The sequence below is a fragment of the Lepidochelys kempii genome, chromosome 1 (genome assembly GCF_965140285.1).
Source record: "Lepidochelys kempii isolate rLepKem1 chromosome 1, rLepKem1.hap1, whole genome shotgun sequence".
In the NCBI taxonomy this organism is placed as follows: Eukaryota; Metazoa; Chordata; order Testudines; family Cheloniidae; genus Lepidochelys; species Lepidochelys kempii.
Genome location: NC_136380.1, coordinates 24,568,573 through 24,594,837, shown reverse-complemented (window position 1 = coordinate 24,594,837; position 26,265 = coordinate 24,568,573). Strand labels below are relative to the sequence as shown.

Below are 26,265 nucleotides of genomic sequence, written 5' to 3'. Positions count from 1 at the left end.
ATGCAGAAGTCTAGTCAGAAAGAGCATCTCTACAAGCTACTGGTGATTGGGGACCTCGGTGTAGGCAAAACCAGCATCATCAAGCGCTACGTACACCAGAACTTCTCTCCCCACTACCGGGCCACCATTGGGGTGGACTTTGCCTTGAAGGTGCTCAACTGGGATGCTGAGACGGTGGTGCGGCTGCAGCTCTGGGATATTGCTGGTTAGTACAGAGGGGAAGGGAAGTGATAGAGGGAGGGGTCCCGTTCCCTTTCCCCCATATCTGTCTAGTGATGCACTAAGTATTAACCCAAAACAGCATCAAGCCTTGAACTGGGAACTACAGATGCTTTACAAATGATGGAGGAGACCTAGGAGAGAACACCTCAGGTTAGATCAAAACTTCAGAGCTCCCCCAAGGGTGGGGGAGGGAGGGTACACCCTCCCCTTGGGGATTCAGTGCTAAGGCAGTTCTGTCTAGTCTCACTCATCTTCTACCTGCACACTGTGACAGGGGCACACTGATGGAGTCTCTCATCACTTTTATGATTTTTTCCCCCTTTCATTCAAATTGTTCTCATCCACCTTGCCTGACAACCCTAAGTGGTTTGGGGGTTTGTGTTTTTTTGTTTGTTTGTTTGTTTTTTCTTTTTTTGGTGGGAGTGGGGAAAAATGGTCTCCTCGTTGTGCATTTTCTGGAGGAAGAAAAGGCTCATCAGGATTGTTAATGTGATTTTTGTAGTTATTAACCAAGGAAAAGCTATTGTTGGGTTATTTTAGCAAACTTCTTCCATTTTTTCCTTTCTGTCCCCCCCCCTCCCCATGGGTACAATCTAATAGAGTTATTCACACTCTTTTTTTAAAAAAATCCCTATTTGTATTTGAGGAATAATCTCACTTGTCAATAACTGGTTTACTAATATTTCCTAGACATTTTACGGTAATATACAGGAAAATTTGGTAAATTCCTCTGCATCATGAGAAAAATAATAAAAAAAGAACAACATCCTATCATGCCCGTTTTATTTCCATTTTTAAAACAGAATAATTCCACATCATTGCAATAGATATTTGGGGAAAGATTTTTTTTTTGCATTGTTTTATATTTTGCTTCTAATTAAAATGATGAGTTTTCATTTTCACAGTCTCTCTTTATAACCATTAATTGGGGTTCAGTGTGCAAAATGTAAATATGTCTCAACAGCGTATTTAGTATGATGCCAGTACCAATTTTTATTTAGTCTATATAAGAGAGGTACCTTAAATACTACTACTATAACTCAGAATTTTTATACTACTATAGCACAAAGGAAGGCCTTTTTCATTCAAATGAATTAAGAAGTTACCTTTACAAGTAAGGAACTGCAGAGAAAATTTTATCTGCTCTACTTACATTCTGACTTCTGACCTGTATTTTAGGTTTATTGACTTACCCTAGAATTACACCTACTGAGGCCAGTGAAATAAGAAACTTCTTAGCATTCTTTTTGAATAAAGGGATTTGATACACTTGTGTATTTGGCATAGACAGACGAGCTAGCTCATATCTGAGCTCTGAATTTAGCACTGTACTATCAAAACTACTAACACCACCAAGAAAATGGTCTATGCACAATATTAAAACTATTTAAATCCTTAAAAACAGATGCAGCATCTCTAATGAGACATGCACTCACAGTTTTTAAAAACTTCTTTTGCCTGCCTTGTCCCAGAGACTATATTAAACTGCTAATCATGTGCTATTGGATCATATGATGTAGCTTTCAGTCAGGCAGCAGTAGGTTTGAAAGCAATTACACCAAGCAGTAGTATTCAATGACTAGCACAATCTCTGAGTGATCACACATGACAGAGAGAATTACAGTACTGTGTTTGTGTGCATTGATCAAGTGACTTCCTAAACTTAAACTGGATTGCTAAACTCCAAGAATCCCAATGAAGGTCAGTACAGTGCTCAATAACAAACAGAAGTTACCATCTGAGTTCTCAAAAAGAAAAGGAGGACTTGTGGCACCTTAGAGACTAACCAATTTATTTGAGCATGAGCTTTCGTGAGTTCTAGTGTCTGGCTTCCAAGGAGTTTTAATTGTTGACCAATGTAAAATAGAAAATAACTTCTGTAAGCAACACTTTAAATTCAAATCAGCACAATTCTGGTTTTAAAGCTACCATGAGTAAGGCAGCTGGATGGTGTGAAAAACAAGTTGCTTAAAATCAGAGGGAAATAAATTTGATTGCGACAGGCAATGAACAGAAGCAGGGGTTTGTTTTGTTTCTTTTACTCTGACTGTCAAGAGCTACTGCGAGCAAAATACAAATATCCGAAGTATAAGAGGGGACAAGTGAAATTCCAGAGCTGTTTTGGGTCTCATTTTGGAAAATATCTTTATAAGGTAATGCTTAGCTTTGCAGAGGAAGCAATGCCCTTTATCCTACAAAACAAATGGATCGGCTTGGCTTTGTATTAGGGCCACATTAAAAGCAGATGATCCTGCAGATTTATCAGTCTGAGTTCTTATATGTTCCCCACTTCAATGGTCACTGAATAAGAACATAAGAACATAAGAACAGCCATGCTGGGTCAGACCAAAGGTCCATCCAGCCCAGTATCCTGTCTACTGACAGTGGCCAATGCCAGGTGCCCCAGAGGGAGTGAACCTAACAGGTAATGATCAAGTGATCTCTCTCCTGCCATCCATCTCCACCCTCTGACAAACGGAGGCTAGGGACACCATTCCTTACTCATCCTGGCTAACAGCCATTAATGGACTTAACCTCCATGAATTTATCCAGTTCTCTTTATAGACCTTCACAGCCTCCTCAGGCAAGGAGTTCCACAGGTTGACTGTGCGCTGAGTGAAGAAGAACTTCCTTTTATTTGTTTTAAACTTGCTACCCATTAATTTTATTTGGTGGCCCCTAGTTCTTATATTATGGGAACAAGTAAATAACTTTTGCTTTTTCACTTTCTCCACACCACTCATGATTTTATATACCTCTATCATATCCCGCCTCAGTCTCCTCTTTTCCAAGCTGAAAAGTCCTAGCCTCTTTAATCTCTCCTCATATGGGACCCATTCCAAACCCTTAATCATTTTAGTCGCCCTTTTCTGAACCTTTTCTAATGTCAGTGTATCTTTTTTTTGAGATGAAGGAACCACATATGTATGTAGTATTCAAGACGTGGGCTTACCATGGATTTATATAAGGGCAATAAGATAGTCTCTGTCTTATTCTCTATCCCTTTTTTAATGAATCCTAACATCCTGTTTGCTTCTTTGGCGGCTGCTGCGCACTGCACTGTACTACCAAACGTAGAGCTTACTTGCATGAATAGATCAATTGTCCATTTCAGTGGAGCTACACATGGTAGTAAATCGCAGGGGTGAGCCCATAATTTGCTCCGCAGTAAAAGTAGCATGGGGCTTGATTCTGAGTGGTGCTGAGCATTGGCAAGTGCTATTACAGCACCGCCAGAGATTAGAGCCCCTTGTGACTGCATTATTTCTAGAATGAATTAATACTTTCCAGCTAGGAGTTTGCACACAGTATAGCTCACTGAGACATAGACGTAAGAGATGGAACAGACAAAACTAGCTCATTCAGTGCCATCCCCTGCCACTGCAGTATTATCCCCCACAGTATATTTTCTTATTATTCTTTTTGCAGCAGAAAAAAGGCACAATGAGATCTAATGACTGGAAGCTGAAATGTATTAAATTTAGACTAGAAATAAAGCACAAACTTTAAACAGGGAGGGTCATTAACTATTAGATCAATTTAACAAGGGATGAGGTGGATTCTCCGTCACTTGACATCTTTAAGTTAAGACTGATGCCTTTCCCAAAAATAAGTTCTTGCAAAGTTATGGGCTTGATGCAGGAATTACTGGGTGAAGCTGTACAGCCTGTTTTCTACAGGAGCTCAGACTAAATGAGCATAATGGTCCATTTTGGCCTTAAAAAAATCTATGAATTTAATGTTTTAATCAAGGCAAGTTCTAAAAATTCCAAGCAACTGTGCTTCCAGCACATACAGGGGGAGGCTATTCCACAAACCAATACTCCAGGAAGTTTTTCCTAATACACAGCCTACCTTTCCCCTATCTTAACCTCGCCCTATTACTCGTAGTTATATTTCAGAGTATGTCCCTACATAACTACTCTTGCAACTTGGATTTCACACCCTTCAGATAGTTGTAGTCTGTTATCCAATCCTCCTTTAGTTATTGATTAGCGAAAAGATAGATAATTAGCTCTGTTAATCTTTCAGTCCCTGCATCCCCCTTATCTTTTTGTTGTTCTTTTCTGAGCTCCCTCCAATTTGTCAGTATACTTTTGGAAGATGGTGCCTAAACCTTAAACCAAAAATACCAGGCATAGTTTGAATCAGAGCCTTGGAGACAGACACTATTATCTACTTGGTTTGCAGTGGTGTGCTTGGCAAATACAGTCCAGAACTGTTTTGAAGCCACAATGTATTATACTGCAAACTTGTGTCTAATTTGCTGTTCACTATCACTCCCTAGGTCTCTTTCAGAATTATGGCTTCCAGGTTTTCTTGTCCCACTGAGCACATGCATGTTGGATTATTTCTTTCTCCCATATATTGGCTTGCATTTTCCTAGCTTGGATCAACTCCTGTTACTTTTTGCCCATGTCTGCCCCTCATATGGAAGACAGCAGCATAGTATTAAAAATGGGTTTGTTTCCCATCCGTGCCATTTTCACCTTCAGAGACAGATGCATTTGCACAGATACTATTCAAATGTTTAAAAAGCTGTGAAGTCTATAACAACGTTAGGATCTCTCATGAGCAAACGAGCCTTTCATTAATGCTGAGCACATTACGTCCTCAGTAGATCGTGCCCTTAGTGGGATGCCAAACATTTTGGGTCATATGCACAAAGAAGATAGTCACAGTGATTTCACAGCTAAGCTCCCTTGAAATTACAGCTCTGCAGTCATAAAGAAAAAGCCCCATGTCCTTAAATGTGCTTCTTTTTTCACAGAGACTGTCTGTGGTTTTAGAGTGATCTGTCATCATCTGTGAGCCTGGGCCAGCACACGATACTTGCAGCCTGATTTCCAAGCTGCCCAAGCCTCAGTTGATGGCAGAGACTAAATCCACTGCATGACAGTTTAGGGTCCAGTCCTGCCCCCACTGAAGCCAATGGCAAAATTCCCACTGATTTAAACGGTGAAGGGTCTTCCCCATAACCAGAGAAAGGCCATTTTGAGGTGGAAAGTGGAAACAAGTCCCAGACTGAAAGCTATTCACTGGGATGGGAGTGGGGATGGAGGGGGCATGGAGGTGTCAGAGCTCCCTGAAGAAAGAAAGCTCTTGACCCTGTCCATTCTCCCAGCAAAGGTTGGAGGTTACTTAAACCATGGGAACAGAAGAATACATTTAATCTCCTGTAGCTCTTGGTGGGCAGGCAGATGGATCTGGGCCTGGTTTTGGACTGGATTTTTTGTTTTGATTTATACTTGAAAGTGGAGGTGGAAGGAGATGTCCTGCCCTCTCCCTCCCAGTCACCAGAGAATATGGGCAAAAAAGGGAGTTTGGGCTCAACTATTTTTAAGCTGTGGGTGGAATTCTCACATCACCCTAGAGTCCATGGGAGGGGATTCCTATTTCCCTTCATCACTAACCATTTTATTTTCAAGGGGAGATGAGTCTTCAGATCAGTGGGACCCTTTTGCCTCTCACAAGGTGACAGGAACTGAGCCAGGAAAGCCTGATACATTCAGTCAGTGGCCCTTTAAAATTCTCTCCCTAGCCCACTGACTTTCCAGTAGCTTGTTCACTGGGGGAGGCCCAATACCCAAATTTACAAGTGAACTTTCAAAGGCTTTGAAAATGTGGCCACTGTTGTAGTGTATAAGAATTGGATACTACCCAACTCCTGAACACAGAGAGCTCACAAACAATTTAAAGGGGTGATACCCGGTTCCTACACACTACAACTGCACCCCCCCCCCCAGTATTCTAATGTAAGGGATGGGCATTTCTCAGGCTGAATGAATGTCCATGACCTAGCATGAGACTTCTCAGTGAAGTGATTTGAAAATTTACCATAACACGGACAAAACAACATATTAGTCCCTAATCTTGTTTTCGCAAATGGCTGAACCATTTTTGCTGAAACTTGACAAGAAAATTCAGCCTGATGCAGACACCTTGTATATGGAATTTTAGCCCAAACTGTTAAAGTTTGGCAAAAACATAGACAATTGAAAACAGGGTCTTAGCATGGAAACTGTCAGGAAACCTTAACTGTAGGCAGCACTACTAGCTCTGCCTGTAATGTATTTCCAAGTTGCTCTTGGGAAGGGATTTGGGAGAGTAGTTTTAGGGCTCAGTTAAAGAAGGGTATTTCATGTGAAAGAGCTTTGTGGGAAGAGCGGATGAATGGGTGTTTAAGGCCGGCATCATTGACGGAGTAAAAAGGGTCATGGGGTGATGTTATAAGAGGCAAGAATGGACAAATAAGGAGGAGCAGAATTGTGATAGGCTCCGAAGGGGACGATGAAAAGCTTTATACCTGATATGAAGGAAGCCAGAAAGTAGAAGGTTGCCATAATCAACACAGGAGATCATGGCCTGAATGAGCTGTGTGGGCTGAAGAAAAGGGTTAGATTTTAGAAATGCTATGGCGGAAGAAGCAGCGGTGTTTCTATATGGCCTGGAATTGTGGTGGGGAGATAGTGGGAGGAGTCAAAGATGACTCTCAGCTCCCAGGCCTGGTTGAGAAGCAGGATAGTGGCACCAGTGACGGAGAATGGGGTGAGTGGAGGTGGCTTTGGAGGAAAGATCAGTTCAGCTGTGACTGAGCTTTTAACCTTCCACAATCTCCTAGCCATGGAAATTCTCTGAAAAAGTATTTATCCTGCAGACAAAGATGAACCCAAACCTGTCTGTTGCAGGGCAGTCTGCATATTGTTGTCTGACAGATTCCTTGCAAGACTGCACAGCACAGGGGACACAAATATCACAGGCTAGAATGTGCAACCCTACCTTGCACTGGTGACCACTCACTCCCACTGGTGACTATTGCTGGGAGTAAATGCTCAACAGCGTGAGTCAGGGGTGCCCAGTCTAGGCCTACACATGTATCTTAGGTACCAAAGAGACAAACATCTCTGGGGACATACACGTCATTCAGGTTACAGGATCTCTATTGAGAAGCTCTCAGGAGTTACAACCAAGCGAACTATGGTCATTTTTGAGAATATACCACACTATCCCCTAGACATCCTTAGCATTCCCATATATGAGCACATCCTATTTCCACACTGCCTCACTGGTGTGAAGTTCTACTTTAATGCCATCCTTCACTGACCCACTGGGCAGGTCTACACTGCACCTGGGAGCAAACCTTCCCTCCCAGTGTATCCTCTATCCCCCCTGTTCCTCATACAGATGAGGCAGCTGGATAAGGAGAGAGGGAAGTGAGGTAGTTTGGGCTGCAGTTTCATTAATATGTGGACAACAGTCAGTTTTACATCTACTCCTACACCACCACCACCACCAAAACTGGGTGGTGTAGTGGCCCTGATTTCCAAGGGCTTTTGATATAGGGGCTTGAATGAGGGTGAGCCAACTGAAGCTCAAATCACGTAATATGGGAGTGCTGACAACTGGCTTCAGGGAAATAGCTGCCCTTCAGTATCTGACTTCCTCTTCTCTTCCAGGTGCAATGGAAAAGGGTGTTAGTGACTTATAAAGCACTGTGTGTTTGGGTACTATCTCCATGGGCAGCGGGTATCACAGGCTGGGGAAGGCTGTGCCTTCCCAAATAGCCAGGCGTGGCCCTACCCATGCTCTGCTCCCAGGCCCCCTCCTGCTTCCCTCTCTGGCTCTTTCTAGTTCCCCTTACCATGGCTCCATCTCGGGCTGGGGCTGAGGCTGCATGCGCCACCTTTCCTCCCTGCTCTCCGGGGCTGGGGGGCTGGATCCCTGCCGCTTGCCCTCCCAGCACTCCAGGGCTGAGGGGGTTGTAGCTGTGCCACCCATCCTCCCAGCGCTCCAGGGCTGGGAGGAGCTGGAGCCTCACCATCTGTCCTCCTGGCGCTCTGGGGCTGGGGGCGCTAGCTTCAGGCAGGGGCTGGCAGCCATGGGGGGCGGGGGCTCTAGGCTCGGGTGAAAGGGGCAGGGCCTCTGGCAGAAGGGGGCGGGGTTGGGGGCTAGCCTCCTTGAGCCGGCGGTATACACTCCGCCCATGACTGTCTCCCCAAGAAGTCACCTCTCTCTTCAGGATCTTCTGTTGCAGCCAAAATCAACTATACCATTTGACATAGATTTAAATGTCTGGGAGCGGTTGGCAAGGTGTCTTCAGTGGAGGGCTCTCAATCCTGGAATTAATTTCCTCTACTGCTGGTAGCTCACGTGATGGCCTTAAGGGCACGGTGCAAAGCCTGCCTGACTCTTCCATAGACTCTAGCCAGATAGGCAGTAGAATTGTGGAGCAGAGAGGATTTGTTTTAACTTTTGGTTTATATTTTTCAGACTCTGAGCAGATACAGACGCAGTTTTTAAAGTATGACTGTGGTCAGCTACATGTTGATGGTTGCAGTATAAATTATGATGTGTTGCTAGTGAGATTATATAGGGTGCATTTTTATAAATCAATAAAGCCCAGATTTTGGTGCCCTTTATCTTTACTTGTGTCAAATGATACCTTACTCCTCACTAGTGGTTCCACTGAGACCAATGGTACCATTTGTGGAGTAAGGTTGTATTCTGATCCTGATTGCTCAGGTTGTAGATGACCTTACTCCAGTACCAGGAGCTCATTGGGGCTCACTTGTAGAGTAAAATACATGAGTGAAGATAGTCTGAATCTGGCCATAAATAAATAAATTGTGTGATCTGGAAAGAGATGCACTGTTGTACCCATGAGCCAAACAAAACAACTATTCCTTAAATTTCTGCTGCTTCTGATGACAAGTTACACCCCAGCCACTTTCTGCCCATCCCTGTAAAGGAGGAAACCGAAGATCCTGTGACAATCAGGAGATAATCCTGGTGTCTTGATCAACACTCCCTCTTGCAGTAAAAGAGGTTCTAATGTTCAAGGCTGTGTTTGAGATACTGTTGAGTGCATAATGACTGGTCTGTTTGCTAACCCAGTAACTGTACTGTCTGTGTTTAACTCCCTGCTTGTAAAGCCAGGTTCTGCTACCCACACTCACAATGAATGGGACTGTATTCTACGAGTAATCCCACAGATTGGGATTAGGTATATCTGCAGAGTAAGGTACTAGTTGGTGTAGGTCAAAATCCTTGGAGTAAAGGAATTTGGCTGGCACTCTAGCTATAACAGCACTTCAAAGCACCATACAAACATTAATTCAAGGGATCATTTTTCCTTAATGAGGATCACATCTTAATACACACGTGTAGCTTGTGGGGCACCTCCTTTCCCATTCACAATTATACAAAAATTTTAGGCAACCTTGACTGAAATTTCTTCCCCTTCTCATTTGCTCAGCTTTCACACACTAGGTTACCATGACATTGTCCTTCCACTAGTTCTGCAATCAGAGAGTTTCCCGGGAATTTCTAACGTTAAAAAACAAGCAGAAAATAAGACTTTGAGACAAAACCGAAAACCTCCCAGGCTTTCTTTATCTTGCAGAAAAAAACATCCTAAGTCCAGATTTTTTTGTCCCACCCTCCCTTCTTTGCAGGACAACTTTTTAGTCTTCCATTTCTGACCCTTGCTCCGTTCGCTAGTTGGAGGCGCTCTGCCAGCGTCGATTCTTTGTCCCGTCAGGTTAGTGAGGCTGGTGGAATGAGAGAGGAATGCCACACACAAGGCTGTGCCAGAGGAGAGGAAAGGCTCCTCTTTGCAAACGGCGTAGTGGGCACTGACTGAGCTAGTCAGGGAAGGGCCATAGTGGTGAGCGGCCCAATGCAAGGACTGGAGAGGATCATTGTGAAGGGCACGGTAAACGCCCCAATGTTAAAGATCAATGAGACCTTATTTACCCTTTGATGCATCAATGGACATTCATTCACTTTGGCGAGCGTGGTCCAGTTTGCGTTATTAGCTTTTCCCTGGTAAACGAGTCAAGGTTCTGCAGTATATTTTGCAAAAGTAATTTAGTAACGCGGGGCCTCCCTCCCTGCAGCACCTTGCTGTGAAATCCTCACTGGAAGGTGGAAAGAGGCCAGCACTGGGGGTGAGTAAGATCTGTGGATTTGCAAGGTCCTACTGGGACTGCACGTATGTTATTTATATACTGCACTGATCAGGGCTAAACAGGCTCAGCCCAGAGTAAGAGGTGGGGGGTAGCTGCACTGCCCTAGGAGGAGACCTAGGAAGGAACTGTGCCATGGAGGCACAGCCCCTCCCTGTCCCCCTTGCTTGGGGAAGAAGGAAGTTACCGCCCCCCTGTGCTCCCAGCTAATTACGCTGGCTGGTGACTGCAGGGAGCAGGGTGGAACCAGGGGTCCTCTAAATCATTCTCCTCTGTCTCATCCTGCTAACTTAGCGCCAAGGGGCATTATCTGGCATGCACTCCCCTCATGGCCAGAACTGCAGTCTGAGAAGTCTTTACTCAACTAAGTAGAGACCATAGAAGGCAGGGAGACTACTTCCATGTGAAGGAAAGCAAGGACTGGCCCTTGGAGAGCAAGAGACCAGGAGCCTGGTGTATTGGTGCAGTCTATTCCCAGCTCTGCCATTGACTTGCAGTGTGATCATTAGCAAGTTGCTGAAGGTAGCTGGGCCTCAGTATACCCATCTGTAAAATGGATACAATCATTACTCCCATCAGAATGACTCTGTGAGGCACAAGTTTGCTGATCTAGTTTTTATTTCATGCTTATCACCAATGTCAACCCCTTGAGAGCCTTCCACGAAAAGCAGGAAGTGTTACTGAGCCATGACACACGAACATTATTTATATCTGTTGCTGTTGTCGATCCTAGGCTATTGGACAGAAATGAACATTTGTCTGGAAAAAAATCTTCCCCACAAGTAGATTATTGAATAACACATGACTTAGCCACTCATCTGATTAGCCCATTGAGAGAGATCATAAGACACTGTTATAAAACATGGCCATAATAATAGTTCAACATGACCGTATGTTTTCCAGCAATGACATGTCCTAGTCCTGTTTCATCAATGCAGAGCAGTGTTTGTTTCAGGTATATGAAACCAAGACTAATTTAGAAAAGACGGAAGTTCACTCTTGGCTTCTGTATCATGTGGATGACTATCTCCTTGTTAGTCTGAATGTTAACCTCGAAAACAAAAGCTAAATATCACAACTCTGGGGGATGGTCTGCGTAATACACATTCTCAGCATTCCATGTGCCAGACATGGAAGACAGAATGGAAAGGCAATGGGGCCTAATGATGAGAGTACGTGTTCCAGGAGCCAGGACTCCTGGGTTCTATTTCCAACTCTATGATTCAGGTTCAGGGTATGTCTCCACTGCAGCTGGGGGTGTCATTTCCAGCCCAGGTAGAAGAAACCATTTAACCCTTGATTGCTCTAGTGTGCTAAAAACAGTGCCGGTGCAGAAGCATGGCTAGTAGGCACTGAAGTACAATCCTGTCCGAGATATTTGGTGCGTATTTGGGTGGCGAGGCTGAGCCGCTGCCCCTACGCCATGGCTCTCCTGCTATTTTTAGTGTGCTAGCTCGATCAACGCTAGTGTGTGTGCACCTACGTGAGCTGGAAATCACACCTTCCACTGCAGCGTTGCCGTACTCTGCACCTAACCTCACTGTGTGACCTCACCAAATCCCTTCGTGCAAAAAGTCTGCCTTGTCTTATGTAGGAGCAAAGGGCCAGGGAGGCTCCGTGCCCTCCCATGCCACCCTCAGATGCATGCAACAGGAGCAGGGCAGATTAGATTGAGCATTCCTCTGTGTGCTAGGCAGGGCTCTGGTGTGACGAAGCAGGACGTTTTTGTAATGTTTTTATGAAACCTACTTGTGCCTCAGTTTCCCCCCCCCATACATTCCTATCCGGGGTGGGGTAGTAGCAGGCCTTGAAAACAAACTTCATTCTGCCAGGAGAGGTGGGGGGTGCGGGGGTGTCACTTAGCTGTCTGAGTGGAGTGAATGTGTCATTAAAAAAAAGGCTGGCTGAGGCCAACCCATAGCAATGGGAAATCTGAGAAGACAATGCGAACAACTAACCAGTGACCCAGAGGGAGGAAGATTTCTTCACCTTTCATCAGGGAAGCTACATACAGATCCCAGCTCTAGAACAAAGGACTGGGTGGAATGAGGCAGGATAAATGTGAGCTCTGGAAGAAGCTTGGGCTCTCTGACTTTGGAAGTGACTAAGGTCTGGTCTACTCTAGAAAATGGTCAGCTTTACTGTCACTCAGGGGTGTGAAAAATCCACTCCTCCTGAGCAGCATAGTTGAGCCAGCCTAATCCCCAGTGTAGACAGTGCTAGGTCTATGGAAGAATTCTAGTGACTGCCTCTTGATGAGGTGGATTACCAACTAGAGAACTTCAGAGTCTGCAAATGGAATTTACCACATCTTGGATGGTGAATTGCTATAAGCTGACCAGAATGGACTATACTTGAATCCTTATTTCTCTCTGCTAACCTAAGCACTTGCAATGCTGTGCTCCACCTGACTAACAAACCCTACTCTGTTTTGAGTTTGGGGTGTCACTGTAAATACTGCCTGGGGTGCAGGCGAAGAAGGTACAAGTCTCAGTCCAGCTGAGAGTCTCTCTCAGCTGGACTCACTGGACAGAGCTCACAGTGTGAACAAGGAATCCGGGAGCCCAGTATCTCAGTCTAGGAGGCAGTGAGGTTGTTAGTCTACCCTGAAGGATGAGTGAATCCCCTTGGTTCTTCCAAGAGACGGTCTAAAAGCATAGCACAGGTACTGTGGACCCACGGCACTTGGCTATTATAACAGTAGCACTCCAGAGCTCCAAATGCATGTTAGCAAGCAATTTGGCAGCATGGCCAGGCATTAGTCTTGCACATATGCTCCTATTGTCATGAGGTGCAAATTGCATATTGCTCTTTCTTGGAACAGTAATCAGGGACTTTACTGTGGAGCATGTTGCTCCCGGGGCCCACGTGAACCATGCAGCCCTTTGCCTAACCATAGCTGCTCTACGCCACACAGTGCATTTTATAATTGCAAATCTAGAATTTTGCCCTTAGCTTCTCTAGTACTTTTGTTTTCCCATCTGTAAAATGGGGATAACCTTTATATGCCTTGTGAGATGTATTAATATCTGTAAAGCCTGCTAAGATCCTTGGTATTTTTCCATAGACCTGGAAACCTACTGGCTTAATAGGATTCTAGCACTACTAATATTTAAGCTTATGATAAAGTTATTACATTTCCTTAGACTCTAGCCCTATTAAATGCTTTCTGCTCTCTACACTCACTGGCATTTTCACACAAATGAGGCTATCAATGTGTATGATTGTTTAGATGAATTGTAGCTTTCCAGATTTACAGCATTAAACTCCAGGCTAGATAATGTTCTGCCAGATAACACACGGGCATGTGAACTGTTGCCTCAGTCTGGAAATGATGATTCAAATGATTTTTTTCCTGTCACATCTTCATCATCACAGGTCAGGAAAGATTTGGAAACATGACAAGGGTCTATTACAGAGAAGCCATGGGAGCGTTTATTGTCTTTGACGTTACAAGACCAGCGACATTTGAAGCAGTGACAAAATGGAAAGAGGATCTGGACTCTAAATTGATTCTCCCAAATGGCAAACCCGTGGCGACAGTTCTCTTAGCAAACAAATGTGACCAGGGAAAAGATGTGCTTATGAACAACGGTCTCAAGATGGAACAGTTCTGCAAGGAAAATGGGTTTGTGGGATGGTTTGAAACATCAGCTAAGGTAATTACATTTCTTTTTTAATAAACCAAATGTGTGAGAAGCATTCTCCGAATGCAGAGACATTAACTACTAAAATGGGTTACTCAGTTGCAATGTGTACCTTGCAAAGCTCTTATCTCTGCTGAATTAATGAAGGGTCAACGGAAGCGCTTTTAAAAAACAATAAAACCTTTTAAAGAGAATGTATATCTCTATTGAACCTTTCATCTCAAAGGATCTCAAAGCACTTTAGAAGCTCTGAAATGCAGCCACTGCTAAGGTGTGTATCTGATGCACAGCATGCTGCACAACCGTGTGAGGAAGGCAGCACATTGGCAATGGACACCAGAGCTCCTCTTAGGAAAGATGCCATGAGCTCGTTCATTCCCACGCAGAGAAGAGACAGCCTTTCTGTAAACTATAGAGACTAACAAATTTATTTAAGGGAGCTGTAGCTCACGAAAGCTTATGCTCAAATACATTTATTGGTCTCTAAGGTGCCACAAGTACTCCTTTTCTTTTTGCGAATACAGACTAACACGGCTGATACTCTGAAATCTGTAAACTATGGCACTTCTAATATGCCCATCGTTGTAAGTATTCAGTCTGAAAGATCTGAGCTGTCGGGTCCCCACATATCGAGTTTGGTCTTGTGGTAAAGGCATGAACTATTTGAAAGGCATGAAGCACTATCCGAGTCTTGGGCTGTTGTTAGCACTGCTATTTACTGAACTATCTGTGTATTCAAAAGTACTCCATAGTCTTTATCTTGTTAATAAGTAGATCATAAAACTAGGTCCAGTCGGCTGCTTCAAGGCAGTGGCTCTCAACCTTTCCAGACTCCTGTACTCCTTTCAGGAGTGTGATTTCTCTTGTGTGCCCCCAAGTTTCATGTTACTTAAAAACTATTTCCTTACAAAATCAGACATATAAATAAAAAAGTGTCGCAGCACACTATTAATGAAAAATTGCTTCCTTTCTCATTTGTACCATGTAATTATAAAATAAATCAATTGGAATATAAATATTGTACTTACATTTCAATGTATAGTATTTAGAGCAGTATAAATAAGTCAATGTCTGTACGAAATTTTAGTTGTACTGACTTTGCCAGTGCTTTTTATGCAGCCTGTAAAACTAGGCAAATATCTAGATGAGCTGATGTATCCCCTGGAAGACCTCTGCGTACCCCCAGAGGTATCTGTGCCGCTGGTTGAGAACCACTGCTTTAAGGAAATCAGTTTGGCCAAAGTTAGAAGTATTTTTCCAGTGCTAAAATTTCTTGCATACTTAGGGCTAGATACTCAGCTGGTGTAAGTTTGTGTAGCTCCATTGAAGTAAATGGAGCTCTGCTAGCTTACCCTAGCTGAGGATCTGGCCATTGGAGTCCACTGTTTCACTCCTGCTGGTGGTTCAATAGCATCTAGTTTCTTATGGTATTTTGACACATCCGCTTCCAGGCTAGAATGGAAACCAAGAGAATAAAAACATGAAAAAGAAGCGTTATTTAAGCGTTAACAATAAAAATGGTTTGGGTTAGATTCAAGAGATGGGTAAAGATGTCTTACACAGGCTTCTGCACAATAACAATGGCAAAAGGAGAGAGGCTACACAACACATCACATGCATTCAAAAAACAAAGACAAAAGAGACATTAGGAAACAGCAGCTGAACAAGGGGAGGTGGGGGAGTTAGGGGGTTTAACTCAAGGCGGTAGGGTTAAATCAGTGGAGTCACACCAGTATGTAACTGGTGTAAGTGAGATCAGAATTGATTCCCAATTTGGTCTTAGTTCTGAACTAAAAGCCATGGTGTAACTTTTTTTTAAAACGGTATGATTACAATTACTTTAAAACCAGGAAAGGCTCTAGTCTTTTTCAGCCTGGGGCAAATTAAATCATTGAATTCAGGAGTAGGGGAAATAAAAAGCCACCTACATTTTACATCGAGAATAGAAACTCTTTTCTGAAGTAGAATACTACTGACTGAGAATCCATCATACAGCAGCTCGCAGTTCAAACAGGTAATGACTCTTTTTTGCTCAATTCTGGTGTAATTAGCTCTCCAGAGGTTTTTTTGGAAACATGCTTGGAATTGTTATAGCTTTCAAAGCAGAGAGAATATGATTCATACCTTTAGGAAAAAGAAAGGTGATTATTTATAAAAATGCCCCCTTTAGTTCTGGATATATTGCAGAAGGCTATGTGTTATATACATACCGATCATTTTTCAGGCTGCCAGGGGATTAAAACTTCCATTTGAAACTGTTGGAGAATTATACCATAGGATATTGTTGTATCGTTCCTTAGTGCTATTTTTTTCTTAGCTTAATGATCTTAAAAACAAAACATTTGGGGACACAGAATGTACTCATATTGTTTTGGTTCTTTGATATTTTTAAACGAAATATTTAATCCATTCCAGTCTTCAGGGCACTGAAAGGACTTGGGGATTCACTCTGACAGGTTGCCTTGCTGTGTAAGAACACAGTGCAAAACAGTCATAATTTATACTTATTGCTACATTCTCACTTGAGGACCTGGTTGCTCTTTGATGTATGCTTACCTCTCAATATTTTATTTAGTTGTGTAGATTTCAGTCTAACTCCGCCCCTGATTTTTTAGGTAATCCTGTCATAAATTTAAGCTACAATGTCATCGCAGTTGCAAAAGATGCATTGTCCAAAGCAGCAAGACTTCTCCTTCCTACCACACACCATTTAAATAGCCCTCATGTGACCAATAAAGCTGAAAACTTCCTCTGTGCTTTGCTATCAGACAGAGATCCATGACTTTCAGCACACACATACACATCACCTCTATTGCCTGTTCAAATAGAGGAGCTTTAAACTGTGCCTGCCAGGGCAATAATTTCAGCCTCATTGTCCCTTCCCAATGAAAACGGACGTGATTTGTATGTGGAAACAAGACAGGTCAGACAAAACTAGATATACTTTTAAGTCTTGGCTTGGAAATCACTTGAAAATGTGTTGCAAGTTGCTAAAGTTTTGTGTGTGCTGTTTTGCACAGAACTGCTCTAATTCTAGTTTGATTACCTCCTCTGCCGCACCACCACACATATATACATAATATCTGGCTGGTATTACTTAATTAATTTTTGTCCTAAGATATCCAGTGAGTCTGTCAGTCTGTTCTAGTGTTCGGTGGGGATACTGTAGGCAAAAATGGTTTCGAAGCCATGTCTTCACTCCCTGTGTTCTGGAGCCATACAGGACTGGCATGTGAAAATGCTGAAAAAGAAAAGGAGTACTTGTGGCACCTTAGAGACTAACAAATTTATTTGAGCATAAGCTTTCGTGAGCTACAGCTCACTTCATCAAATGCATTCAGTGGAAAATACAGTGGGGAGATTTATATACATAGAGAACATGAAACAATGGGTGTTACCATACACACTGTAAGGAGAGTGATCAAGTAAGGTGAGCTATTACCAGTAGGAGAGCAGCGGGGAAGACACCTTTTGTAGTGATTATCAATGTGGGCCATTTCCAGCAGTTGACAAGAATGTCTGAGGAACAGTGTGTGTGTGTGTGGGGGGGGGAATAAACATGGGGAAATAGTTTTACTTTGTGTAATGACCCATCCACTCCCAGTCTTTATTCAAACCTAAGTTAATTGTATCCAGTTTGCAAATTAATTCCAATTCAGCAGTCTCTCGTTGGAGTCTGTTTTTGAAGTTTCTTTGTTGAAGAATTGCCACTTTTAGGTCTGTAATTGAGTGACCAAGGAGATTGAAGTGTTCTCCGACTGGTTTTTGAACGTTATAATTCTTGACGTCTGATTTGTGTCCATTTATTCTTTTATGGAGAGACTGTCCAGTTTGCTCAATGTACATTGCAGAGGGGCATTGCTGGCACATGATGGCATATATCATATTGGTAGATGTGCAGGTGAACGAGCCTCTGGTAGTGTGGCTGATGTGATTAGGCCCTATGATGGTGTCCCCTGAATAGATATGTGGATATAGTTGGAACGGGCTTTGTTGCAAGGATAGGTTCCTGGGTTAGTGGTTCTGTTGTGTGGTGTGTGGTTGCTGGTGAGTATTTGCTGCTACCCAATATCCATAAACCTGGAAATCCTGGACGCCCCATCATCTCAGGCATTGGCACCATGACAGCAGGATTGTCTGGCTATGTAGACTCCCTCCTCAGGCCCTACACTACCAGCACTCCCAGCTATCTTCGAGACACCTGTGACTTCCTGAGGAAACTATAATCCATCGGTGATCTTCCTGAAAAGGCCATCCTGGCCACTATGGATGTAGAAGCCCTCTACACCAACATTCCACACAAAGATGGACTACAAGCCATCAGGAGCAGTATCCCCGATAATGTCACGGCAAACCTGGTGGCTGAACTTTGTGACTTTGTCCTCACCCATAACTATTTCACATTTGGGGACAATATATACCTTCAAATCAGTGGCACTGCTATGGGTACCCGCATGGCCCCACAGTATGCCAACATTTTTATGGCTGACTTAGAACAACGCTTCCACAGTTCTCGTCCCCTAATGCCCCTACTCTACTTGCGCTACATTGATGATATCTTCATCATCTGGACCCATGGAAAAGAAGCCCTTGAGGAATTCCACCATGATTTCAACAATTTCCATCCCACCATCAACCTCAGCCTGGACCAGTCCACACAAGAGATCCACTTCCTGGACACTACGGTGCTAATAAGCGATGGTCACATAAACACCACCCTCTACCGGAAACTTACTGACCGCTATGCCTAAATACATGCCTCCAGCGTTCATCCAGACTACACCACACGATCCATTGTCTACAGCCAAGCTCTACGATACAACCGCATTTGCTCCAACCCCTCAGACAGAGACAAACACCTACAAGATCTCTATCAAGAGTTCTTACAACTACAATACCCACCTGCTGAAGGGAAAAAACAGATTGACAGATCCAGAAGAGTACCCAGAAGTTACCTACTACAGGACAGGCCCAACAAAGAAAATAACAGAACGCCACTAGCCATCACCTTCAGCCCCCAACTCAAACCTCTCCAACGCATCATCAAGGATATACAACCTATCCTGAAGGATGACCCATCACTCTCACAGATCTTGGGAGGCAGGCCAGTCCTTGCCTACAGACAGCCCCCCAACCTTAAGCAAATACTCACCAGCAACCACACACCACACAACAGAACCACTAACCCATCATTGCAACAAAGCCCGTTAGCAACTGTATCCACATATCTATTCAGGGGACACCATCATAGGGCCTAATCACATCAGCCACGCTATCAGAGGCTTGTTCACCTGCACATCTACCAATGTGATATATGTCATCATGTGCCAGCAATGCCCCTCTGCAATGTACATTGAGCAAACTGGACAGTCTCTCCGTAAAAGAATAAATGGACACAAATCAGACGTCAAGAATTATAACGTTCAAAAACCAGTCGGAGAACACTTCAATCTCTTTGGTCACTCAATTACAGACCTAAAAGTGGCAATTCTTCAACAACAAAAACTTCAAAAACAGACTCCAACGAGAGACTGCTGAATTGGAATTAATTTGCAAACTGGATACAATTAACTTAGGTTTGAATAAAGACTGAGAGTGGATGGGTCATTATACAAAGTAAAACTATTTTCCCATATTTATTCCCCGCCCCACACACACACACTGTTCCTCACACATTCTTGTCAACTGCTGGAAATGGCCCACCTTGATTATCACTACAAAAGGTATTTTCCCCCCTGCTCTCCTGCTGGTAATAGCTCACCTTACCTGATCACTCTCGTTACAGTGTGTATGGTAACACCCATTGTTTCATGTTCTCTATGTATATAAATCTCCCCACTGTATTTTCCACTGAATGCATTTGATGAAGTGAGCTGTAGCTCATGAAAGCTTATGCTCAAATAAATTGGTTAGTCTCTAAGGTGCCACAAGTACTCCTTTTCTTTTTTCAAATACATTTGTTAGTCTCTGAGGTGCCACAAGTACTCCTGTTCTTTTTGCGGATACAGACTAACACGGCTGCTACTCTGAAACCTGAAAATGCTTCGAAAGCCATTGCCTGTATAACTCGCAATAGATGAGCATCTGTGTGGGTCCGTGCCCCCATCTAGTGTCTGGAGGTTTATGCATCTGCTACTGCTTGCAGTTAGAGGGAGGTATTTTCCTCTCTGTTTTTTTTCGCTCAAGCAATAGAGGCTTGTACTCTTACCTCTGAAAGTCCAAAGGCCAGACCCAAGTGGGGTCAACTACACCTGCATGTGTCTGACTCTCATTTATAGATCCCTGCCGATTTCAGAAGCAACACCTTTGCAGTCATAGAAAGATGCAACTTGACAATAGAAATCTAGGAGTAATTTTGCACCGGGGGCAACCTGGGCGATAAATCCAAGCTCTCCACATTGCAAAGAATAAGATGTTTCATTGGAAGTGTGAAAGGCTCATAAAACTAACAACGGTCCTTTTTCATTAGTAAAGAAATAAAAGCCAGTCTAGTCCAAGGGGATTTATTTCAGATATTAAAACTGAATGCTCTCGATGTTAATGGTTTGCATTTGTGTTCAAATGAGACAACAGATAAGGGGTGGAAGCCAGTCAGAAATACTAAGTAGCACACTGAGACTGTGCAGTGCTTGGAGACCTTTTCAATAAAGTGTTTATTTTCTCATTTGTTTAATGTTACATTTCTAGACAGTGACATTATTTCCCATAGCAATTGGCTAAAAAGTTGAAACTCATGTAAAAACCACGGAAAGCAGCACACAAATAGAGGAGCTATTCCTTCCTTTATGGATATATAGTTAAAGGTGTACTGCAAAGCAAATTCAAATTTGGTATATGCCCTTTACTGCTCCCTTCTGCTGTTCAATGGTGGTTCCAAATTTTTTTTCCTCCTTGTTATTTGTAACATTAGAAATAAAGACTATCAAGTGCTAATCTTTACTGTTATATTCTTTCCTGGCAAAGTAGAGAAGAATGGAATATGTAGGGTGCTAGCCTGGGACTTGGAAAACCTGTGGTCAGTTCCGTTCTGCCAATGAGTTCTTGTGTGAACCTTAGACTGTAGACAAGTCATTTAAGTTCCCTGTGATGAGTAGCTCACCTGGTCAATGGAGATAATAGTACTTCCATAGCTCACTGGGGGGGTTGTGAGATTAAACACATTAAAGATTGTGAGGTGCCAGCTGCTATGGTGATGGGGCCATAGAAGTATCTTAGAGAGCTAGAACTTCCGTATTCTTTGGACGTCCATAAAGGTGACTTCAGAGGAGGCTAAAATAGGAGCGGCAGCAATCCCAACTGGAGAGTAGCATCCCCCACAGTGGAGCCAGGTCCGTGATGATCTGAAGTGGCACTATCCCAGAGATGGGTTCTGTGTTGCGCCCTTTAGAATGAAGGGAAGAGCCTACTCAGCATGTAAATTAAGGTGAATAAAACATAAGGAAAAGCCGAGGGTGGACTGAGTGTTTCGATAGTTCTTTGTTTGAATTGCATTCAGCAGTGGGATTCCTGTGGCCTGTATTGTACAGAACAAAGGCACTCAGTAAGGGAATGGTAAAGGAGGAGAATGGAAAGACACCATTTCAGTCTGTCAGTTGCTCCTCCTATGTTTTTTGTCTATTTTAGAAGTCAATCAATGTTATTTCTTATTATACTGTGAGCTGTTTCAGTACCAGCACTACTGGCATGTTTGATTATTCTAACCTATCCATCACCACCATCTTACTGTGTGTTCTCTCTCTTACTTATCTTTTCTTTTGCTTCCTTGAACACACCCTTCCCCTGATTTTTCAGAACATCCAACCCTCTAAAATCCATGAACCTCTGAGTGCCCGTGTTGGGATAGCAGATCATCTTCTTTTGTCTCCAGCTGCTTTGCAGTCTAGTGGGCTATTGATTTCGTTGAGGAGCACATTGGGGCTGGGGGTGGAAATCAATATTTCATTAGGCAGACCAGAGCAACAGCAGTAATACAGCAGAGATCAATCTACGGCCCTAAGATGCGGGCCAGACACCATGAGATTAGGGTCACAACAAAAGGTGATATAAACATAAGGTAGCAAGTGGTTAAGGAACTGAACTGGGACTTGGGAGCACTGGAGTCACTTCCTGGCATTGCTACAGACTTCCTGTGTGACCTTGGGCATGTCACTTAACCTCCCTGTGCCTCAGTTCTCACCTGTACAATGGGGATAGGTAATACCTCCCTACTTCACAGATGTGACATGAGGATAAATTCATTAATGTTTATGAAATGCTCAGATAGGGCCACCGATACACTTGTGGGTTACTTAAAGAGAGTGGCTTAAAAGATATTTTGTGGTAACCAAAATGTTAATAAAGATGTTTAGAAAATTATATTTAAAAAATTAAATGATAAAAACCAAAGACTCATTCTCTTCATAAGGCCACCAAATGTAATAGCAGGGTATTTATTTATGCCTTGCTTGAATTCAGAGATACAAAAGACCAAAGGCTGTATGGGGGCAGATGGTGTGTGAATGGAATGTTTGAAATAAAATTAGGCACATATTGTTATAATGAAACCTCTCTAAAATATACACCACCTGTCTGGAGCATATGTACAAGCTATAAAATAAGGGACCACCACCTATATAATACCAAGATTTGCAGGTTTGTTTATCCTCCAGCTTAGGGTCTGTTCCACGAAGTCCATGGGAGTTTTTCCAAAGACATCGATGTCTGAGACGCTAGGTACGTACTCTGGGCAGCTAGTTCCTCCCACTGCTTCATCACTGTGGTGACACTCTATTTTTAGCATGCTAGCTCAATGGGAGCTAGTGTAAGTATGTCTCCTCGAGCCGGGAGTCACCCCCCCTCTGCAGCTCAAAGTGTAGACATGTGTTCCTAATTGATTTAACCTAAGGTGAAATAACTGATTTAATCTGAAACTCATGTCCATGTGTAACCCACACACCTTCTGTGTGTGGTGTTGTGTCCCATCTAGTGGCACTGAGACCACTTAGAGAGAGAGAGGAAAAAAAGTCTGCTCTGCAGCCATAGCTAAGAGCCAGTTGGCTTTTAGCTCATGCACTAAGCTCCAGAGGTCACAGGTTCAATCCTGCCCATCAGCAACTGGGGTCTGTCAGCGTTACACATGCAGCCTGTTATACCAATCTATCAAATTGGGTTTAAAATAAAACCTTGAGTTACCACAGTGGAACGCTACATGTAGACAAGCCTGTGTGTCACCTCTGTAAAGCCAGTGTAAGTGATGGTTCAATCAGTCCCCCACTCATCCAGAAACATACTCACTAAGCATTTCTGTCCAGTAGGCAGCACAGGAATGTGGTCATCCTCAAAGAACTGTCAAATATTAATTACTTAACCCTCACTTCATGCCTGTGGTGGCAAAAAGCAAGTCTTCGCCTGTTTTTACAGAATGGGAAACTGAGGTAGGGAGGTTACTCCCTTTAAATAATTTGCCTAAGGCCACAGAAGGAATCCATGAAAGGTTGAGACCACAGGCAGATTCTGTTGACCTTGTGTACTCATAGTGGAGATGCATCTTATTCCAGCAAAAGAGTTCTTTGCTATGTCAGCAAAAGGCCTTTTTTGCCAGTCTAACGGCATCTATACCAGGACTTTTGCCAGGATATTTGTCACCTGGGGTATGATTTTTTCCCCCCACACTCCTAACTGATGGAGCTATGCTGGCAAAATATTTAAGTGAAGGCCAGGCCTGGCTCGTATAGTTCTATGGTTTAAATTGCAGTTCACACCTCCCTCTTGCTCATTTCCAGTGTTTCCTTCCCTTCTATCATCCCCTTAGGAAGCTTATTTCAAGCCTCTAACAATGAGGCCTTTTGTTTACTGTTTTTAAATATTACTAGAGTTTAGGTAATTTTCAGATAGTTGACGAAGTATTCCTTAGAACTCCGCCCTGCCTCTCCAGAAGGGAGGCAGCATGGGGGATAGATGGAATGTTAGTCACTTTATTAAGGACATCAAATACAATGTGGCAGAAGTGTAAGTCTGTGTGTGTGTGAGAGAGAGAGAGAGAGACATTCTATTTCATCTTCTTTTTTCTAACCAGCGCTTTGAGATCTTTTTCTTGTTGGCTATGTCTTCTAATTAAATTTCACAGTGCCCTGAAAATGACTTGTTGCATGGCTGAGGAATTTGGGAGTCTGGTGTCAGAAAATCAGAGATGCACTGTAGTTCTGAGGTTGCAGCTGGTGCATATTGATTCCCAGTTCCATACTGGCTGTTAGATTTGTAAACGTCTTGTGTTATGATTTGTTTGTTTACAATCAAGGGATATTATTTAGAGGTCAACATTTAAATATTTAAGCACAGTCGTGTGTATGTGTGTGTGTGTGAGAGAGAGAGGGAAATCCTTTAAAACCCAGGAACCAATTAAAAGACTGATCTGCTCCCTAGATTTCAGCTCTTTATTATAGTACAAAGGGATGAGACCTGGTTCCATTGCCTCTATGGAGTGTTGCCATTGGCTACAAGGGGAGCAGGAGAACTGAAGAAGTGAAGGCAAATGTATAAAGATATGCCGGGCTTCTGAGCCTAACTCCTTGGGATGGGGATCTCTATCTCTGAAGCTGGACTAAAAGTGATATTGCCTTCTGGGAATTAAATAGGTGCTAACTCTGTATCTATAACAAACAAAACAATGAACCCAAATATTTCACTAGAGCTTACTTGTATTAGCAGAAACTCAGTTCTGTATCTGTGTAGTCAGAGATCTTGTTCATCACATATCGTTTTGTGCATCAGGCAGAAAAATCAACTGAAAAAATGTACAAGATTTTAAAACACAAAAGCTACAGAGGGCAGTAATGACTGCTGAGTACTCAACACTTTTGAAAATCAGGCTACTTATGCAGGTGCAAAAATATGGCTATTTACCCATTTTTGAAACTCCCTTCTAGTGTCAGAGTAACAGCCGTGTTAGTCTGTATCCGCAAAAAAAAAAGGAGGACTTTTGGCACCTTAGATACTAACAAATTTATTTGAGCATGAGCTTTCATGAGCTATACAAATGACCAGTGGTTTTCGTAGGCTAAATGGTATTGCTGTGTGTTATTCAATAGATATTTGAATGACAGTGTATATAATGACTAATTAATGTAATCTGTACAAAATATTATTAAATCCTGTCAGTTTTTAAAGTCTGCTTTTATAGGAAAGTAAACGCTAGATTTTGTCCAGAATTGACCTTAGAATATAGAAGATATGCAACATGGAGTGTCTACTGTTTGGCTAATTAATGTCTCTCTCTCTTTCACCTGCAGGAAAACATAAATATAGACGAAGCTTCCAGATGCCTGGTGAAACACATAATTGCTAGTGAGAGCGATCTAATGCAGCCCATTGAACCAGATATTATAAAACCACACCTGAATTCTTCTAATATTGTCAGTTGCTCAGCTTGCTTTAAATCCTAAGGGACTCCCAGACTATTCCTGGATACTAGAGCTGAGCAAATAGTTAACGATGAATAATTTATCCAAAACACCTGTTTTTCTGCTCACAGAATATCCATGAGCAGACTGCAATTTTTTCAAATGTATATGTTATTTAAAATTATTCAATGATTTTTTGACTCTTTGGCTTGACTGTGAATAGTTCACTTTAATAGTAACCATACAAATTGTCTTGGTTTGTTATGATTGGTCAGATAAGTCACATGGTGGTGTTCCTAATCCCTGATTAAATGAGTGAGCAAGAAATGCTCAGGCAAGTGATTTTAAAATTTGGTTAGGACATTGTGCTTAGCACAATGGGGTCCCAATTTCACCTGAGCCAGTGAGACACTACTGTAATATGAATAAGAATAATTCAACTGAATGCCAAGGTGGAGGTGAATGGGTCGGACACACAGAGGCCTGTGCTTAGGTCTTGTATGGGGCAAAACAAAGTGTCCTTAAATTATGAACGAATATTGAGTCAACAGGTCTTACATTTTGGTCTGTGACCGAGCCATCTCTTATTACTCTATATGAACTGCAGAATAGATCCAGGGCTGTGACCAATGACAGCTTGCTGGTAATTTGGTTTAAAGCCTCAGATTGTAAATATATTTCTGTCACAGTATTTTAGAGTAAGAAACAAGGCGACAGTCACAGCTTTTTAAAACAAAATAGTGCCAGTCTTGCTTGTACCTGTGCTGTCTGTATGTAGGGACAGGCGTCGTGCACATCAAAGTGCTGAAGTCAAATCCAACCTCCGACACAGGCTCCTGCTGTGGCCTGGGTCCAGTCACTTAAACTTTCTTCCTCAGCTTCCCCATCTGTCAAATAGAGTTAATAGAATTTGCCTACCTCACAGGGCTTTTGCGCAGGTTATCGTCTGCATAGCGCTTTGGAGATGAAAACAGCTGTATAAGTGCTAAGCATTATTAGTGTGAAGCATGATGGCTACTACCCTATTGCATAACTACATGGTTCTCTGAT

The 26,265-nt window shown here is 42.8% G+C and overlaps 1 protein-coding gene across 1 annotated transcript; it reads left to right on the top strand.

Moving 5' to 3' along the window:
• RAB38 (RAB38, member RAS oncogene family) lies at positions 1-25,257 on the top strand. Its single transcript, XM_073317758.1, has 3 exons — positions 1-205; positions 13,569-13,849; positions 25,105-25,257. The coding sequence occupies exons 1-3, from the start codon at positions 1-3 to the stop codon at positions 25,255-25,257; spliced, it is 639 nt and encodes a 212-aa protein (XP_073173859.1).
• The last annotated feature ends 1,008 nt before the right edge of the window (positions 25,258-26,265 follow it).